Raw genomic sequence first — 20,075 nt, forward strand, 5'->3', positions numbered from 1 at the left:
AGTAGTAGTATTAGTAATATTGGTAGTAGTAATAGTTTTAGTAATGGTGGTGGTAGTAGTAGTAGTAATAGTGGTAGTAGTAGTAGTAAAAGTGGTAGTAGTTGTTGTAATAGTAGTAGTATTAATAGTGGTAGTAGTAGAAGCTGTAATAGTAGTAGTAATGGTGGTAGTATTAGTAGTAAAAGTGGTATTATTATTAGTAGTAGTAGTAGTAGTGAAAGTGGTAGGTTTAGTAGTAGTAGTAAAAGTGGTAGTATTAGTAGTAGTAGTAAAAGTGGTAGGTTTAGTAGTAAAAGTGGTAGGATTAGTAATAGTAGTAGTAAAAGTGGTAGTATTAGTAATAGTAGTAGTAAAAGTGGTATTATTATTATTAGTAGTAGTAGTAGTAGTGAAAGTGGTAGGTTTAGTAGTAGTAGTAAAAGTGGTAGTATTAGTAGTAGTAAAAGTGGTAGTATTAGTAGCAGTAGTAGTAGTAGTAGTAGCAGTAGTAGTAGTAGTAGCAGTAGTAGTAGTAGTAGCAGTAGCAAAAGTGGCAGGATTAGTAATAGTAGTAGTAGTAGTAAAAGTGGTAGTATTAGTAGCAGTAGTAGTAGTAGCAGTAGTAGTAAAAGTGGTAGTAGTAGTAAAAGTGGTAGTATTAGCAGTAGTAGTAGTAAAAGTGGTAGGATTAGTAATAGTAGTAGTAAAAGTGGTAGTATTAGTAGCAGTAGTAAAAGTGGTAGGATTAGTAATAGTAGTAGTAAAAGTGGTAGTATTAGTAGTAGTAGTAAAAGTGGTAATATTAGTAGTAGTAGTAAAAGTGGTAATATTAGTAGTAGTAGTAAAAGTGGTGGTAGTAGTAACAGTAGTAGTAAAAGTGATGGTAGTATTAGTAGTAGTAAAAGTGGTAGGTTTAATAGTAGTAGTAGTAGTAGTTGTGGCAGTTGTATATTTTAGTGTCAGTATTTTGTAATATTAAGTCATAATTGGCATGTTATGCTGCATCGCTCCACTCCACCATTGACTGATTTACTATGGCAGCATGCCCTTTCGTGTTTTATTACTTACCTGCAGTTGTTTTGGTGATGCACGTGGTGTGAATATATGGTAATGTATGTTAAATTATCAACGGTTTGGTCTTTTGTAAGGTCTGCATACCTGAGCATGACCATATTTCAGTTTCAGATATTCTCAGACTGTGTTATGAGCAGAGCTTATTTCCAATACCTCATCACATGAGCAACCAAAAATGACAAAAGATAAATTATTTTATTGAATAAATAAATTCAATACATTGAATAAATTAAGTACCTTGGTGCTCAAATGTATTTTTTCTATACAACTTTAAAATTTGATTAGACAAGTTTGCATCAAAAATAATAGTCCAACACTGAATCAAACATTAATAAATAATTCTCATGTTTCATTTTAAAAGCTGTAAAGTTATTTTTAAGCTTTTAAGCAGTGCTATTTACAAGTACATGTCAAACACTACTTAATAAACTAGACTATATTTTTGAGGAATAAATCTGAAAAAATTACTTTTTTTATCATTTAAGTTTTTATAATAGCAGTATCTTCAGTCACATAGCTTATTGTCAATAAAATATTATAATCATTACACTTAAAATTAAATGAGGTCCCTCAAGCTGCTTTCCTTGACGCTTCTTGCCTCCGCAGCATCTCTGATCTCCAGACTTCCAACATTCTGAGTAGAGACAAAAAACACAGATGATAAGTGTTATAATAAGCATAAACTCAAATCCATCACCTCACAAACAAGTCTGTTCATCTTGTTAGGACGGAGACATTTTCTTATTATTTTTCTCCAAAGAGAAATTTATAAAATATAATGAATGCAATCTAGTTATCCAGGTGCTGAGTTGAGCCAAACCTTTGATTTCTAATTCATGACTAAACAAAAAATCAACAAATGTGCTGATCATGTGCTGATCAGATGTAAGAATAGAAACTTGTGAATCGTACTATAGGTTAATGGTGAATTTACACTGATTTACTCTGAAAATGTTTTATTGTTGTGTAAAGTAGCAGTGTTTTTCATTACCTTGTATTAGGAATGGTTAGGGATTATGGAAGATTCACTGATTCGCATCAGTGCATCAACATAAAGGTTAATGGTGTGATGCCATTTAGACCATGATGCAAGGTTTTTAACCTATTTGCGTTGGTAAAAATTATTTATTTATATTTACTGTAGTTATTAGTGGATGCGATTTACTTTTATTATTTAGAAAGTGACCAATAATTTATGACCAATTTTTTATGTGTAGATGCTTCTCAAGGGTTAGGGTTAGGGTTAGGGTTGGGGTTAGGGTTCTCTAAGCACCACTTTCTTGTCTGTGAATATGTTGAATCACAACACAACAGAGACTGAGGCGTGTCCTGAGAGTCACACAGAATACAGATTAACATGGCAGAGGTAGAGCTGCATCTTCCTAGAGACAGAACAGGGAAAAAACATCTGGTTTTATCTAATCTTTTTTCTTTTTACTGCACTACAAAGGCCTCTTTGTGAAAGGGCAATGTGTTAGAAGTCAGAAAGCACTTAAGTAAATTGATGAATTGCTGTCTGTCTAAACCAAAGAAAAAAAGCGAACTATCTGTACCATATTGAATTGTATAGCATCATAGTTTTTCCATTGCATTGAATCGCATGTGTTAAATCGAATTCAAATCGAATCGCAATGCATCGGTACCTGCTTCATTAATTTATTTAATGTTTTGTAGGCTATGAGATGTGAATCGCATCGGCCTCAGCTATAGCAATCCCTACCTTATAGTAATAATTGCAGGTGCATAGATTAGCCAAAATCCTGGTACTTGAAAAGTGTTTGCTTTTAATTTTTTAATTCAACCTCCTGTGCCCAGAATTAGCATTTTCTCCCTTAGCTTTAACGGTGTCCTGGTTTCCTCCACCAGTCCATCCATAGCTGGTGATAAGTATTTCCAAATTGCCTGTAGGGTGTGTGATTGTCCCCCTGTGACCATGTGTAGGTTAAGTGGTATGGCAAATGAATGAACTTTTGGTTTTGCATTTGGTATCATTCATTTTTTTTCAATATTTGTATCTTTTTATTATGAGAATGAGAGATTTATATTGCATTCTTAAAAAGTCTTGGTGCTGAATTAACTTTTAGACCGTCCGGTACTATAGCAGCATTTACTATCATGTAAGCCAAGAGGTGCGCATTCAGTCTGACCTGCATTTTATCTTCCACTTTGTATACAGGGTTTAGATTCACTTCAAGATGATGGTTCCAGGAACCTGAAACACCACCAGCTTTCAGAGTATCAGAGGAATGAATGTTACCGACTGAGCAGTCCTGAGGAAAGCATGTGAAAATGTATATTAATATTATACACACATCACAGTTTTACTTTTAATTGTTTAAAATCCCAGCACTTCCACTGTATTGCAACATGTATCATTAAATCTTAAGGTGGTTACGCAAGCTTAAAATGACAGCACCGATCATTTGGACTGAGAAGCTTAAAAATTTAAATAAGTGTATGAGCTCTCACAGAGTAGTAGCTGAAAGGTGGAATGTAGGGAACAGTTGGTTGGGAGAATGGCAATTTCAAATCCAAGAAGTCTGGGCTACAGTGCTCATACACTGAAAAAATAAAATCATCCATAGTTAAAAAGTGATTAATTACTTAGAAAAACATCACTTGTATATTATTTCTGAGAAATATTACAAATATGATACAGCTTCTGTATCCCTACTGCATTCATTTGTACTCTTTAAATAGTATGCTGAAATATCAGGCTGTAAAGATGCAAATGTCTTTTTTTTTTTTTCATTTCTTACTTGTACAAATACCCTACATGATATGAAATGATAAAACCAAAAGAAACCTGTTGACACGTGCCTTAGACAAGTGTTTAATGTCACAGAGGAAACAGGTTTGAGGTAGGTAGGTAACTAAAACGTTTGCGTTTGGATTTAGGGGTTTTTTTTGTTTGTTTTTTTGCATATTTGGACTTTACTGAAGTATTTAGGAAGACTTTAATTATTTATTATTACCCTAACCATAACCCAAGATTTTTTAATTTGACCGAAATCACTCGTTCCTTGTAATTTGAGTGGATAAAAACTGTTTAAACTTGCAGCAAGCAACCAATCAGGTTTTGAGAGTATTAAATGATGGAAGAAACTCCTGACTCTAACGTGCCACATCACCAGTGGTCTTATTTGCATGATTGTTTGAAGTAGTTGAAAAGAAGGTTTTGGGCTCTTGGGATCATTTTGATAGATATCAATCAGCGTTTGACTCATTAATATCAGTCTTTTAATAGATTGTTGTGCTGAGAGTCTTTTAATATAAACTTGACAAAAATGACAACAGGAACATTATAGCCATTATAGATCATTATCTCATACTTTAGATACTTAAGTACATTTGAAGGCAAATACTTTTGTACTTTTACTCAAGTAAAATTTTGAAGGGACACTTTTACTTTTATGGAGACACATTTTACCTACTGTATCTCTACTTTAACTCACCACTGAAAAAGAGTGCTCTTACCTATTGCACTTTTTAAATAGGTCTAGGTATATTTACAATATACTAAAATGGTGTTGTAATTATTAACTTTAATATTTAAAAGGGACATTAGGGATAAATTATAACAGATAACTAATATATTGGTTGTATGAAAAAGTTAATTCAAACAAATAATATCAACAATAATCCATAAGGGTGAATGCCAAACACCATCAAGCACCAGAGGGCACTAGTCACTCAACTAACATTAAAATGTTTCATGCAAGGCATTGTGGGATGTCCTACCTATAATTAATTTCCCACCCCTGTACAGTCATACAGCCCTTTTTTAATCTAATGCTGATATGTTTGGTTGAAAAAGGGACACATTCTAGTATAATACTAGTGGCTAGCTATATACTATTAGTTAATTTAATTATGCAAATATTTAAATACTTTGTGCTTTTTTTGTCACATTGTTTACTACACATGTTTTCGATTTTAACTCTAAAACTACATAATTCAGGTATTAAGCATATAAACTGATTTTTTTTACAGTCATTTTGGAGGCTCACTGTGCTCAGGAAGATTTACTTTGTATATCTGAATTATGCACTGTGTGTTTTATTTCTAGTCATAAAAAAAAATCTGTTTCTTAACAGTCTATATTTTACGACGATGGATGGATGGATGGATGGATGGATGGATGGATGGATGGATGGATGGATGGATAGATAGATAGATAGATAGATAGATAGATAGATAGATAGATAGATAGATAGATAGATAGATAGATAGATAGATAGAGGGACAGACAGACAGACAGACAGACAGACAGACAGACAGAGAGAATTGTATACAATCAAACAGCACATATCAAAAGAATGCATAAAACTACTATTTACACAAACATGAAATGCAAATAGTATGCTAATTTAGGCTTTATTTAGGCTGTGCTCACAACTATTATAAAGGAGACAAAAAATTATTTAAAGCATCTTCACCTGTACTGTAAAACCTATTCTGTGCGTAATGAGACATGATGCCATGCTGCATGTGCACAGGGTTGGAGGGATGTGTATACGACAGGTACGTCGGGAAGTGGTGGAACACAGAGCATGGCGCATCTTTGTTCGAATATAAATTAACTGCAGAAGAATCACCATAGTTCATTGCAGGCCTTTGGGGGGATTTGGGCGTACTGTCGCACTCCTTTACCTGCTTAAGGTCATTACAGGAGAGGTGGTAAAATGTTCCCTGGTGTCCAACCGAGGCTGAATCTGAACAGATTGATATTAGGCAAGTTATGTACAAAGTACTGTACTAGCAAAATGACTTTTCATTCTTTTTCTTTAAAAACATTCTTATAGGCGACTAGTCTTTTTATTTTTTTATTCAAAGGCTCCCTATATAGTATTTTAAAGTACTCAACCTTAAATAAATTGTATGATTTAAAGCACTGGAGGAGTGACCCAGAAATCTGTGGACTAGGTTGCTGGTGGGTTTCCTTCAGGTTTAAAAAAAAAATGGCAATAAGTGGAGTGGTTATGCTAAATTGTGTCCGCAGTGGTTTGTGATTAACTGACATCTTATTCACAATGCTCAGGATTCACTGGAATTAGCTCCAGATCCTTAACAAATCCTGACTGAGATAAAGCAGTTGCTAAAGATGAACGAATGTATGGAAATTCTGAATATAAATATTGAATATGAATAATGAATATGAATGAGTCTATCAATTTTATATACTTGTTAAAACATTACCAACCCTTCGTCACAGCAGAGATTTTCAGTGGCAAATTCGGCATTGCATTATAGAAACTGTGTGATGACTTGCAGGGCAGCTGTTTTCCGGCAGCGAGCTTGGACTTGTTGGCAGCCGTGAGTCGCTTTATGTGCAATAGAAGTTCTGGCTTATCCCGTTTAAAGTTCTGGTTATGGAAGTGGTGCGTTTGGGTCAAGTTGGAAAAGTTGTCATGTAGTTTCTCTGGGGGGTCTGGGGGCACTTTTCTGAAGCCGTACAGGTTCAGCTGGCGAATGAAACTGGCAAAGTCTGTCGTTCTGAAGTATTTGCTGATCTGCGTGGTTTGGGCCAACAGCACCTCAGTTTTGAAGGGTAGCTGATGGATGAGTATTCCTTCCCCACTGGCGTCCCAGCAGACTGAGTAAATCTGAGGATCGTTCACCAGATTCCACAACTTGCCTGGGAAATGTTTGGGGTCGATCAAGAGAAGACATGTTTCTTCTTTTTCCATTACAGCTAAACAAATTTCTAACTGGTTGGGTGAAAGAAAAGAAAAGAATCAAGGAAGGAAGGGAGGAAGGAAGAAAAGTAAAGAAGGAAGGAAGGTAGGAAAAGGGAAAGGAAGAAAGGACAGAAGGAAGAAAGAATAGATGAAGGAAGGTAAAAAAGAAAGGAAGATGGAAGGAAAATAAAGAAGCTTATTTTAATTAAGTTATTTATTTGTTTTTAAATGAGTAAACTAATCAGTCACATTTGATCCTTAGCACTAATTAGACAGACGGTGATTAGTTACTACTAAATATCACTTTATCATAACAGCTAGTATGTGATCTCCATCAATCACATACTAGCGTAATGTTAGTCATCCAAATTTCCGTTAGAATCACCATCGATAAATAATCAAACTACAACATAGTTTCTGTATAAATTACACTATTAAAAATCAGATATTTCTGATATATATTCTCACATAAACCTGTTAGTTTTGTCCTCTGTTATGAGTCTCTCTGGGTTTATCGCTTCTCAGTCTGTTTGTGATCCGTTAGTAGACGAGTGGAGGCGCTCGAGCTCAAAACCGCACGGGACCGTTTTTCCCTTCGCCGCGCGACGGACAAAATCATGAATATTCAATGACCTGTCGCGGGTTCAACCAATCAGAATAATCCGCGCCTGTAAATTTGTTTAAAAAACGCTTTACAATATAAATGTTATCTATCTATCTATCTATCTATCTATCTATCTATCTATCTATCTATCTATCTATCTATCTATCTATCTATCTATCTATCTATCTTATTCATATTTTTATTCTTATTCCTCCTCCTTCCATTAGGGGTCGCCACAGTGAATAATCTGTCTCCATAACCCCTCTGTCCGCTACATCTGCCTCTTTTAAACCAAGATCTATCTATCTATCTATCTATCTATCTATCTATCTATCTATCTATCTATCTATCTATCTATCTATCTATCTATCATTCCTTTTCTTATTCTTCCTCCTCCCATTAGGGGTCGCCACAGCGAATAATCCGTTTCCATAACCCCACTGTCCTCTACATCTGCCTCTTGTAAACATCTATCTATCTATCTATCTATCTATCTATCTATCTATCTATCTATCTATCTATCTATCTATCTATCTATTATTCTTATTTTTATTCTTCCTCCTCCTCCTCCCCCCATTAGGGGTCGCCACAGCGAATAATCCGTCTCCATAACCCCACTATCTCTCTATCTCTCTATCTCTCTATCTAAATTAGAGCAACACATGCCATTGAACATTTAAATAAACCTGATCAAATGTGATGTGTTTTATTACGTTTTTATGTAACAGTTTGTGTCATTAGCAAACAAGAAAATGTGATACTGTCTATACCTATGAACTTCGAATTTTAGGGTTCCAAAGCAACAGGGTCAAATACATAGGGTTTTTTTTTTTTTTCTTTGTAAATTTTTTCCTTGTGTTATGTATTATTTTTCTGTTGATTGATCCCCATCTATAGTTGAAAGTCAGGTCCAGGTTCTAAGTTGTAACACCACAAAATGTTACATTCATATTTGGGAAATATCTTCGTTTAAATTGCAGTCAGTTTTTCCTAACTTTCCTTTTGACCTGCAGCTGTGGTTTTGAGAATGACACAAATATACATTTTCACAAAGTCTGCTGCCAAAGTGTTTATGATGGCAATTTGCACATAATCCAGAATATTATTTACATTTGCATTACATTTGCGGCATTTATCAGACGCCCTTATCCAGAGCGACGTACAAAAGTGCTTTAAGTCTCTACCAATGAATAAATCTACACTGGTACGCAAGATTACAAACTTAATATAAATATAACTTTTGAAGAGTGATTATTAAGAGTGAGCAGATGAATTGCAATTAATGTCCCCTTTTTGCCATGCAAAATAAATTTAATCCTAAAACAAAACCTTTTCAATGCATTTCAGCACTGCCACAAAAGGAGCAGCTGACATCATAACCAGTGATTCTCTCATTAACACAGGTGAGAGTGTTTACACGGACATGGCTGGAGATCACTCTGTCATGCTCATTGAGTTAGAATAACAGACTGGAACCTTTGAAGGGATGGTGGTGCTTGAATCCTCTGTGCAGAGCTTGTTCAGGAATGGCAGCAGGCAGGTGTGATTGAACTGCATGCATAGTGAGACTTTTGGAGGGTGGCCTGGTGTCAAGAATGGCATAAAAGCCACTTCTCTCCAGGAAAAACATAAGGGACAGAAAGATATTCTGCAGAAAGTACAGGGATCAGACTGCTGAGGACTGGGGTAAAGTCATTTTCTCTGATTCTTATTCTTTTTTATTGCTGGGGCATTCAGAAAAAAGCTTTTTAGCACTACCATCAGTCCTGTTTCATGCCAACAGTAAATCATCCTAAGACTATTTATCTGTGGGGTTGTTCTCAGCTAAGGGAGTGGGCTCACATACAATTTTGCCTAAGAACACAGCCATGAATAAATATTGGTACAAAAACATCCTCCAAGAGCACATTCTTTTCTCCCAACCATCCAAGAACAGTTTGGTGACAAACAATGCCTTTTCCAGCGTGATAATGGAACTTGCCATGAGGTAAAAATGATAACTAAGAGGCTTGGGGAACAAAACATCGACATTTTGGGTCCAAGGCCAGGAAACTCCCTAGACCTTAATCCCATTGAGAACTTGTGGTCAATTTTAAAAAGGCAGGTGGAAAAACAGATACCCACAAACTCTGACAATCTGCAAGCATTGATTATGCAAGAACTGGCTGCCCAGATGTGGCCCAGAAGTTTGATAGCATGCCAGGGTGAATAGCAGACTTCTATCTGACAAAAAAAGATCCAAAAACAATAAAGCCACAGACTTAAACCCAATAACTTGTGCTTGTTGCTGGTGTTGCTTGATCTATAAAAACAAAATATGTTTAATGGAATTCAATATAAAACCATTGTACGAGTTTCAGTAAAATGCACACATGATATCCGTTGCATTTATTCAAACATCTAAGCCATTTTCCAAAATGCAAAGAACACTGAATGCACCGCAAGTCATCAATGGTGTTTCCAACTCATCGTGTTTCCAACTCATCAGAACTGGAGGGCTATCAAACTATACAAAATGACCAACATGAGGTAAATCAAACTTCTTAGAAAATGTACTTTTTGCTTAAAGGTGCATTTGGTAGATTTTAGACATTGCTGAGAAAACACTTTGAAAAAACAAATTCTTATTTGTATCTGGATGTGGCTCCTATAGATGCTATGCCCTAATTTAATCCTAATCATGAAACCTGATCATGAAAAAGACTAATCGTACTAAATGTCCCTTTTAATACTTGATGATGATCGAGAGAAGTAGAAGTAGTAGTGTAACACCACCCTGGGGTAAAAAGAAAGGATCACTAAAAAAACATCAAAATAACCACAAGCTCAGCCACTAAAACACCTCAACATCTCTGAGTCATGGAAATTTCCAACAGGCCCTGACACTGCCCCACAAAAACCTACTTGATACCCTCTAGAATGCCAGACCTACAGTCAGACACAATGAAACACTCCCCACTAATCGTTTTTCTAATCACTTTTCAGCATTACCACAGCACACGCTCTGCTGGAATATATCAGAAAATAGACTGACTGGAATTTATGAACAAATCTCTCCTCATCTAATCAATTATTGTACTGGTGAACATCCAAGACTATTACAAATGAAGATTTGTCTGTAATGCTTCTTGCAAATGTCATGACACAATACAGATTCAGGAATTTTTTGGAACTTTCACCTCAGTGATCCAGTGAAGGATGTAAAAAAAATAATAAACAGAAAGAAACTTCACAAACATGACAAGCTGTTACAAATCACATCTCTGATTAATTATATTTATGTTGCCTGCCAAGAAGGGAGAGAGAGCAGATCATGAGAGAATGGTGACCGCACAAGCAAAAGCAGGTATGACTCAATATATGAAGATTAAGCCAAAAAAATCATATCAAATAATTCAAGCGATGGCTACATCATCAATTTCAGTGTGTTCACTGGCAAGTCAAATGCTCATAGTATAAACAGACTGATTCAGTCCTGGATCTTATAAAGCTATGAGTGGATAGTTTGAAGTTATGCTGGTAAATGTGTAAATGGTTACACTCTTGCACTTTTTTGGAAGTGCGCAAAAATACTATACGAGATAACAGCCAAAGTGTCAAAGTTTAGACAACAACTTTTATATTCTCGAAATAAGAAACCATTTAGATCTTTCTTTGTTTTGTAATTAAGCATTAATCATTTTTCTCATTTCTTTTAGATGGATCAAGCAGTGAGGCTGACAACTGTAGCTGTTTTCCAGCAGAGTCTACTCATGCCCACATGGTAAACATTTTAAAAGAAAGACCTAAGATTTTTTTACAGTAGTATTCATCTCACATCTCTTAGGCCATGCCCATACTGATACATTTTCGCAGTGTGGACTTGAGGCCGCATTTTCTGATTCTCGACACTGCAGTGAAGTTTCAAATCGATGCAAAGTAAATAAATGTTGGGCGGAAATGTACACTGTAAGCTACATTGCAGTAAAAGTACAGGGATGTAGGCTCTTTTAGACGAGGATGCACAAAACAAAATTAAACAATAGTGTGTATGCAAAGTGTTTGCAAATGTATCCGGATTAGTGTAGATACAGTCAAGTCAAGTTTATTTCTATAGCGCTTTTTACAACAGACATTGTCTCAAAGCAGCTTTACAGAATGTAACAGTTAAGGTGTTTATTTACCCATGATAAGCAGCCATGGCAACTGTGGCAATAAACTCCCTTAAATGTTATGAGGAAGAAACCTTGAGAGGAACCAGACGCAAAAGGGGAACCCATCCTCATTTGGGTGACATCAAGAGTGTGATTATAGTCTTTAAACATAGCATAGCGATGCTGGTCCTGCATGGGCTGAATTGAGTTTCTTAAAAACTGCTAATCCTGAAATTTTCATGCACAAATGTTTACACAGCAAGCTGCAAAACAATAGGAATAGTTATGTGGGCAGAAAAGAATTGTTAAAAAGAGACGTTATAAGAGAAGTGTTAAATATGAATGGGTCGTGTTGACCAGAAGATACAGTAAATTAGTCACGCTTTTCAGAAAAACATCAAACCCTGACTGGCTACATCTACAACAGACCATTCAAGTGGGAGGAATGTCTTGGTGAGCAGGATAGTGAGCTACTTCTCGACCCTAACTTCCATTGTCTTACTACACATCGGACTAAACATTACTGATGCAGGTGAATGAGCCGACTTAAGAAATTTTTTTTTGCACATACAGTATACTGATTGGGCAATTTTCCCTCACAGACTTTACAGTGTGAAAGAGAAACGCTATGTGGATTTAACAATTTTAAGGACATTTTCCCTCAAATGCTGCAGTTTTATTCTAAGTAATTGAAACTGCACATTATTCTTTTGGACTTGTATAACCATCTCCTTAAGGCTAGCAAGAGTTCTTCAACGGCTGTGTCATCCTGCATTATGTCACCTTTATTGTGTTTGTAAGAACCACATCGGTTCAAGTGACATGTCACACTTACCTAATAAAAACAAAATAGTAATCCAATTCATAGGGTGTGTCAGACATTTGAAAAAGGAAAAAAAAGCATATGAGAAGCCTTAACATGAACAAGACCATTTCAAGTGGATTCATTCGTTCCAGGATGTAAAGGGAGATTATTCCAGGGACACCAGTCTAAAATACACTCCTTAAAAAAAAACTAAAGCATCGTAAAACATGATGTTGATAAAATCGATTTATTTGCCACCAGTGAACAATAAATAAAATGTGACAACTTTCCATTATAAATCCAACAATGAATGTTGGAGTTACTTTTCATTAGACCTGATGATTAGATTATTTCTTGCTGTTTAAATATACAGAAAATTCACAGTATCAGTAGAATACAAAGACACAAAACAAAAATCAAATCGTTTTTTCCCCAAAATGTCACACTTATAAGCCTCTTTAGATTTATTAAAACTAAATAAATCACAATTCCCTGGAGTTCAGCTTGTTGTAGCAACTGCAAGCCAAAAACAAACAAACAAAAAATGAAACCAAGCCACAAGGTACAAATGCAAATCCAAAAATTAATAACCAGCAGGAAAAGAAAAAATACTTGTTGTAAAGACACTGTAATGCTATGTGTTCAAAGTGTGTATATATTAGTTTCAGAATACTTGGTTTTTGAGCAGTGTCAAGAAGACTAAAAGGACACTTCTGTGTCCTATAATCTGAGGTAATCTGAATGTTTTTTTTTCTTTTGTGCTTTCTCTCTAATGCATCATCAGGCAAAAATGTGCCATCATAATATACATGTAAAATCTCCCAGTGTTTCACTACAACATTCACTTTTCCTGTGATATAACAATTGTATTTTTTTGTATTTAAATTGTTTAATGTCACATTTGTCCTTCACCATTTTGTTGATTTCTTTCTCATATTTAACATGTATCAAAGATTTTAAGGACTATTAGGGACGTGACAAAATCTCAAAACGAACAGTCAGAAATGGTTTCTTTCATCTTCCCATCTTCTCTAATTATAAATTGTTTTTTTTTTTGAACAGTGAAAGATACAGAATGGTAGACAATGCACAAGTTTGTTTTACATTAGAAAACATTAAAACACAATAGTGCATATGCTGGTTAAAGTGACGTATTGATGAAAAGGCACAGATGTGAGAGAAGAGATGAATCGTGCGTGAATGCTCGTTCCATGAAACTGCAATAGCTATTTTTGTCTTCTTGTGTGCAAAACCTTCCCTTTTATTTTCGCATCATTCTGACCACACAAAGTAGGCAATCTCATCCAAGTCCACGGGGTAGTCGGTAAGATGCATCGGCCCTTTGTGAAAATGTTCACCCTTGTAGCTCGTCCATCTGCCTACTGGGAGGTAAATGTCTCTCTCCTGCTTGCCTGGTTCAAGAACTGGTGCTACCATGAGATCGTCTCCTATGAGAAACTGCGAATCGATCTTGTAGGCGGCCTCGTCATTTTTAGCGATCCACCACAGAGGTCGGATGATAGGATCTCCAGTGTCTAACACTTCCCCAGCAAGTTCAAGCACTCGAGGAGCCACCAGGGTCTCGTGAAGCTTTGTGAACTTCCTGGCGATCTTTACAACCTCGTCATCATAGAGCCATGGTGGGATTGAGAACTCCATAGCTGGCATGAACGCTAATAATTCCAGCCAGCGGATGTAGAGCTCTCGGTCAGGGAGACCCTGGCTTCCTTCAGTGCGGTTCGGGTAAGCGTTTCCACCGATCATGTCTGGGAGAACGAACTGGTAACCCAGAATGCTAACAGTTAGAACAGTAGGGATGATGGATTTGAGCCCTAGGTCGTAGCCCCAGACCGAGTCGCGGTCCGTGATCCGGAAGAAGCAGGAGATGTTTTGGGATTGGTAGCCAGAACGCAGTTCAGCACGGTCCTTAAAGGGGATTGCCATCTCACTGTAGCGGCGGGTGAATATGCTTGGATCATGCAGGGGCATGAATGTTCTGAATTGCTGGGGAAGGTAGCTGGTTTCGCCAGCATCAAACTTAAAGGAGGCTATCGCGTATTTGTTCTTCAATGCACGGAGGTGTGAGGCATACCACTCGCGGGTCTCAGGATTGGTGAAATCCAAAATGCCACCAATACCATTCCACCAGCGGACCAAGGCAGGTAACTCACCGGTAGGTTCTCGCACAAAAAGCCCCCTCTCCACTCCAACTCCAAAGTTACTGGAGTTGTAGTTCACAAAGGGATGGGTCCAGAGCGTGACTTCAAACTTATCTTTTCTGAGTTTCTGAAACATATAAGATGCATTGGGGAACTTGACTGGATCAAACTCGAACTCTCCGTAGCCTCTCGTGTACCGGTCGTCCAGCTCCAGATGGCTACAGTTGAAGCCATGTGCTAGAATCTCAGACGCATAGGCGAGAAGCTTCTCCTGGTTTACTTCAGTCTTGTGCAAGGCCCATGTGGACCAGATTGGCCATCTAAAAACAGCCTCTGAAGGAACCTTGTTGGGTTTGTTAAAATAACGGCGAACCATATACTTATGTATGGAAGTAACATCGTAGCCAACACAGACACGATAGCTCAGCTCAGCATTAACCGTCTGTGCAGGGTCGGGTTTATACGGACTGTTGTCATAGCGTGCCTGGAATCGCAGCATCCTGCTGTTCTCATCCCAGCCAAGGTGGAAAGGGACGGAGTCGTTAATTTTGATAGCGGTCGCGTTGGAGGAGAGCCAATAGCGCTCCAGGATTCCCCCAAAGTCATGCTGATTCGAATTGACATCGCTGGTAATGAAAGGTTTGGGTTCCTGGGTTCCTGAAAAAACAATTGGCCAATGCTGGGACCAGGACTCTGCACCACCATACCAGTGAGAGCCGTTATGGGCCATTGCATGTTCTACCGCACGGTACACGTCAAGCTCCTCCCAGCGCACACGGTAGCACATCACTGTGTCCTTGGATCTCACAGTTTCGATGAAGAAATTGAGCTTTCCAACACTGGATCGACTGCAGCTCAGAATTCGGCCTTCTTTTGAGCAGGAGTCCAGATCAAGGGAACCAGACCTGGGATAAGCAAGAACAAATATATATATTTTTATATATTTATTACCATTCAGGGGAAATTATTAGCTTTGGTATAATCTAGTACGCTGTACCTGAATGCCATTCGGAAGATGATCGCCTTGGCTTGGTTGCGAATGACGAAGCCGTCTTTCTTGAGCTCCAGCAGTTCGATTTCTAGCACATCTGCCTTGCGGAGAGACACAGAATAATAACACCAAGCTGCCACGGCTGCAATGACTAGCACTGCCCCGAACAGGCTTGACGCGACCAGACGACGTCCTCGCCGGTCCGCTCTTTTCTTCGGTTGCGTGTAATCCCGCATGCCGCTGACGCCAATATCCCCGACTGTCGTTGGTACAATTTGGTACATTGTGAAAACCTCCAAGAGACACTTTGAACATTTAGTGTAAAGCGTTCCTTCATCAGTCTGACTGAACTTCCACAGATGCACTACACATTACTCCTGAACTTTTTGTTCCACGTTTAACCAGTACATTTCTGAAAGAGACAAGAAGAAGATATTAAAAACAACCGAAGGCTTATATTTACATCTAATGATACTAAATAAAAAGTGTGAGCAACAGCAAGTCTAACAGTGCTGGACTGCTTCTAACATATTATCCTATAGAAACAACAGCATACATCAACACAGCGACTGGCATACAATCTGCAGAATCTAAAACTAATAATAAAGAGTACAGAAACATGTTAGTTAACAAAAAGCAAACGCAGTAATTAAGATGAAGCTTTTTTTTTGTCAAGGTCATTTTTCCATCGCTGAATTTTCAGAAGGTTGTTAAATTGCTTTAGAGGATTTTAAAGCGGCCGAAACAGTTTGTTGTGATGACGCGAACAGAAACCGCGGCCCGCACGTGCATGTCTAAAACAACATGTCTGCGGTGTGGATGTATTTCAGTATATCTGAGAAAGACCCACGGATAGCAATTTGCAAAACATGTAATGCCGAAATTTCGTCTGCAAAAACTTTCTCCACGTCGGGTTTAATTTATCACCTGAAATCCAAACATCCGATCGCTATGCTGAATATGAGAGAAACACAGCACAGAGAAGCAAAACCCCTCCGAGCATGCGCACTCCGTCTGTGGCGGACGTTTTTGAAAAGGCAGGAAGTTTCCCAGTGATAGTGTTGTATTGTATCTTTAAGCAGTTGCACTTGTTCTGAATGCACTTTGTTTTTATGAAAGAACATATTTAATTTTACAATCTTTCAGCGGGCCAGAGGGCCTGTACATTATTATTTAATGTACACGAGTGCATTTAAGTTAAACATTTAAGTTTGAATTTTAATTTATTTTATCCTGTGCATTGCTGCAATGTGCTATAAATAAATATTTTTTATAATTTGTAATTGATTAATTCTTTGAAACTTTAATATTAATTTATGCAATTGAAATGCCTTGATTTTAGTAAGTTTAGTACACAGTCATAGCCATAAATGCAATGGTAATAATAATTGGCATAATTTCTTTCGGTGTTTCGGTTTTCGGCCTTGCTTTCCTCTTTTTCGGTTTCGGCCAAGATTTTTCATTTTAGTGCATCCCTAGTCACATCACAATGTCATGGGTTATCCTCCATGTGTCTAGGGTTAACCCTAGATTTTTCTACAAGAGAAATGTGGTTTTTTTATTTATTAAAAAAAAAAAGTTTTTTATAACATTATTTTAACATTCAGCAATTTATATGAAAACCATGTAGAAGGAAACCCCTGACCAGGTCTAAATTTTTTTTTATTTGCAAATGTTTACCAGAATAGACCTTAGGGGCAGGAATTGATTAGCACTGTTTCGAACACAGTCCCATGACGGAGCCTCATTGACTTTCTAGACCGGTGACACAAAACATTGAAAGTTGAGAAACTGCTTTAGAAAAATCATGTGGAAAAATATAATCAGCCCTCGATATAATAGATCGTTTTAGAGTCTATAAATCAACTACATGTAGATTTGTAGTGAGATTACTGTGCAGTTACTGTGCAGCACGGAAACTCTTAGCAGCACTTTTTTTTTAGCCTACTCAGGGGAAAAAAAATACATAAATGCACATGTCAGCAAGTCACAAGAGTCCTTATTTTTTTGAAGCTGCTCATTTGAGAGTGAGATAAAACAGTGTTTATATACGAGCAGGTAGAACACCTGAAGTCTGAAACAACCCATACATAATACAAATGACAAGTCAGCATTTCATTGCAGAATATTTCCTTTGTACAGTTCAAGATTAAGATAAAATGGATCAAGATCTAAATAAAGATGAAGCTGAGCTCGACCTTTAAGTCCACAGAACCACGATGGTGAAAGGAGACCACTATCATCGCAGAGACAGTAGGATATAGCAATAAAATCATTTGTTCTACATTTACATTAATATCTGGCAACCAATATAGACAGAAAAAGAAAAAAAGAGAAGAAAAGAGAACAGAAAGGTGTTTATACTTGTCACATCCAAAATAATGCAAAAATGTTTACGATGCAGGCCTACGATTCAACAGGTGTATTTATTGTCATATATGTCATACCCCTGTTTATAAGATCCATGTCACACGGTGATGATTTATAATGGACTTAGAAGAAGAAATTGCACAGTCTGTAAGTATAATGAGAGTGTAGGTATTATCAGGGTAGTGACACTAACCAGACTGTCCATAGCGCTGTTCCAATCATGTATTTTTTATGCAAATTTATGGAAAATTACATTTAAAAAAAAAATGAGAATGAAATGCACAGAATAAACCAATGCAATCCATTGAAGCACTTCTTAAACATTTATATGATGTGTTTCTGTGTTCTGAATTAATTCCTAAATGCATAAACAATTGTAGGGATCAGATAATTGGATAATCATCTCAGATGTTGCTTTGGTCATTCTGAAAAGTCTGCCATTAAAAAGTTTTGTTAGAACGATCCTCTGAACCTCATACAATTCATTACTGCCATTTTGTCCGTGTGCTCAATCTCACTGGCTTCCCTGGTTACAACTCTGGACCGGTTTCCCCAAAAGTGACCGCTGTATTTTCTTGAAACACATATGGAATGAAAAAACAATTCTCAACTTGGAAATATAGATTATGAGGACGTTTCTCACACTGGCTCCTATTCCAATGCAAAATGCTTAAATGCTTTAAGACACAATGCAGAGAATAAACACTATTATAACCTCAGTGGAAACAAACGACAAGTCTGTTATCCTTCGTTAAAGGTTTCGACTCTGTTTATCTACTCTGACATTCCAGGATCAATCACTTTTAGGTGAACGGAGGGCATGTGGTCCTGGAAAGAGTAACTGGCTTTTGCTTTTCCTTTGTCTCATCATTAGACAGAAAGGTGCTTTATAGTAGTCATATGTACTTTACAGCACAGTAAAATTATTTTTTTTTTTCAAATTCCAGCGATGTTAGTGCGGTGGGGTCAGAGCACAGGAGGGTAAGGGCCATGCTCAAGGGCCCCAACTTGGCAATACCAGGACTTGAACCCCTGATCTTCGGATCAGTAACCAACTAAATCAAATTTTGCTTAAGTGAATCATTTCAGGAAAGTGCATTGACACAGAGATCAAGATATAACTTACAAAATTAATTATTAATAATAATAATAAAAATAATAATAATAAGGAGAAGAAGAAAAAGAAGAAGAAGTGTCAGGTTCTTGTAATTGGGCAATAAAACCACAAATTCAGACTGTAGTATCAGGCATTATAACGAGGAATAACAACATTTACCAGATAAAAATATCGTTATATGATCGCCTCTGAAATAATCAAAAATAAATGTTGTTATAAAATATCATGACGTCTTTTGAACTTTGTTCCTTTGCTTTAGTTAATACCGACATGAAGAAACCAGCCTTCATCCATAAACAGACCTGTTCAGCTAATCTCCATTAATACAAACGCTAATCTTTATATTAAAGTTTATATTTAGATGTAAGATAATAAAGATACTTAGTAAGTTCGACTGTGAAAAAGTTATTGTTTGAGGTCTCTGTGTCGCAGTCAGTAGTTCCAGCTCGCAGCCCTAATTTACTTATTTCAAGGACCAGAAATATACCATATTATATTATATAACATTATTAAAGAGATATGGCTGATAACAAACATATAATACACAATATTAACCACAGTAACTCGTACTTACAGGGTCACCAGATGTGTTGGAGCTGCAGGACAATGAGGTCTGAGAGTCTGTTTCACGAGTTTCAGCAACATCACGTGATTTTCCAAGCTGCTTCCGGGTGGATTGCATTGTGGGAAAAGTAGTGTTCCAAGACTGCGAAATGGCGGCGGTGTGCAGCTGAACTAATGAACAACAAAGTTACCTCAAGCAAAACCAACGAGCCTTCAAGAGTCTTTAATGCAATTCTAAAAATGCCAAAAATAACAAACTTGAGACTCAAACTAAGACTCTTATCTGAAGACTATGTCACTGTGTCATCTGTATGATCATCTTTTTGTGATTATAGAACATGGAATTGGTTTATTTCTTATACACTTGCCATTGTTGTGTGTTTTAGAGTCCTATATATTGCCGTATTTCGCCCCACTTTTATTTTAGTAATGAATCGAATAATAATCCTAAACACAAATGTATATACAGCTATTAAACAAAAGAATTAAAAGTAATTAGAACTAAATTAATTGGGGAATTATCAACAAAGTTACACCCCCAATTAGGAAGTGGCTCCATCCTCAGCATTCTTCTACCAATATTATATATATATATATA

At 36.9% G+C, this 20,075-nt stretch overlaps 2 protein-coding genes across 6 annotated transcripts; both read right to left on the minus strand.

The window, feature by feature from the left end:
* Positions 1-1,303: 1,303 nt before the first annotated feature.
* Positions 1,304-7,311, minus strand: hsf5 (heat shock transcription factor family member 5). Of its 5 annotated transcripts, none has more exons than XM_046842074.1 (6): positions 7,203-7,311; positions 6,257-6,764; positions 5,493-5,768; positions 3,523-3,614; positions 3,201-3,323; positions 1,304-1,687 (listed from the first exon to the last, which is right to left on the minus strand). In XM_046842074.1, the coding sequence occupies exons 2-6, from the start codon at positions 6,741-6,743 to the stop codon at positions 1,610-1,612; spliced, it is 1,056 nt and encodes a 351-aa protein (XP_046698030.1). In that variant the 5' UTR covers positions 6,744-6,764; positions 7,203-7,311; the 3' UTR covers positions 1,304-1,609. The 5 variants fall into 5 exon arrangements, with proteins under 5 accessions (XP_046698030.1, XP_046698031.1, XP_046698029.1 ...); XM_046842075.1 differs by having other exon boundaries at positions 5,652-5,768; positions 7,209-7,294; XM_046842073.1 differs by having other exon boundaries at positions 7,209-7,294.
* A 5,196-nt stretch (positions 7,312-12,507) lies between these two features.
* Positions 12,508-19,636, minus strand: si:ch211-117c19.1 (myogenesis-regulating glycosidase). The gene is made up of 3 exons (XM_046842254.1): positions 19,488-19,636; positions 15,433-15,838; positions 12,508-15,340 (listed from the first exon to the last, which is right to left on the minus strand). The coding sequence occupies exons 2-3, from the start codon at positions 15,708-15,710 to the stop codon at positions 13,549-13,551; spliced, it is 2,070 nt and encodes a 689-aa protein (XP_046698210.1). The 5' UTR covers positions 15,711-15,838; positions 19,488-19,636; the 3' UTR covers positions 12,508-13,548.
* Between the last annotated feature and the right edge of the window lie 439 nt (positions 19,637-20,075).

Source organism: Silurus meridionalis, chromosome 27, assembly GCF_014805685.1.
Source record: "Silurus meridionalis isolate SWU-2019-XX chromosome 27, ASM1480568v1, whole genome shotgun sequence".
NCBI lineage: Eukaryota > Metazoa > Chordata > Actinopteri > Siluriformes > Siluridae > Silurus > Silurus meridionalis.

What these genes read in the sequence shown, in the direction of transcription:
- hsf5 (XM_046842074.1), bottom strand. Translation starts at nt 6,743, where the DNA reads ATGGAAAAAGAAGAAACATGTCTTCTCTTGATCGACCCCAAACATTTC. An exon ending in AATCTCTGCTGTGACGAAGG is followed by an intron (nt 5,769 to 6,256) that starts GTTGGTAATGTT and finishes CAATCTGTTCAG; the next exon opens with ATTCAGCCTCGGTTGGACAC. An exon ending in GAATAGGTTTTACAGTACAG is followed by an intron (nt 3,615 to 5,492) that starts GTGAAGATGCTT and finishes TTATTTTTTCAG; the next exon opens with TGTATGAGCACTGTAGCCCA.
- si:ch211-117c19.1 (XM_046842254.1), bottom strand. Translation starts at nt 15,710, where the DNA reads ATGTACCAAATTGTACCAACGACAGTCGGGGATATTGGCGTCAGCGGC. An exon ending in ATCTTCCGAATGGCATTCAG is followed by an intron (nt 15,341 to 15,432) that starts GTACAGCGTACT and finishes TGCTTATCCCAG; the next exon opens with GTCTGGTTCCCTTGATCTGG.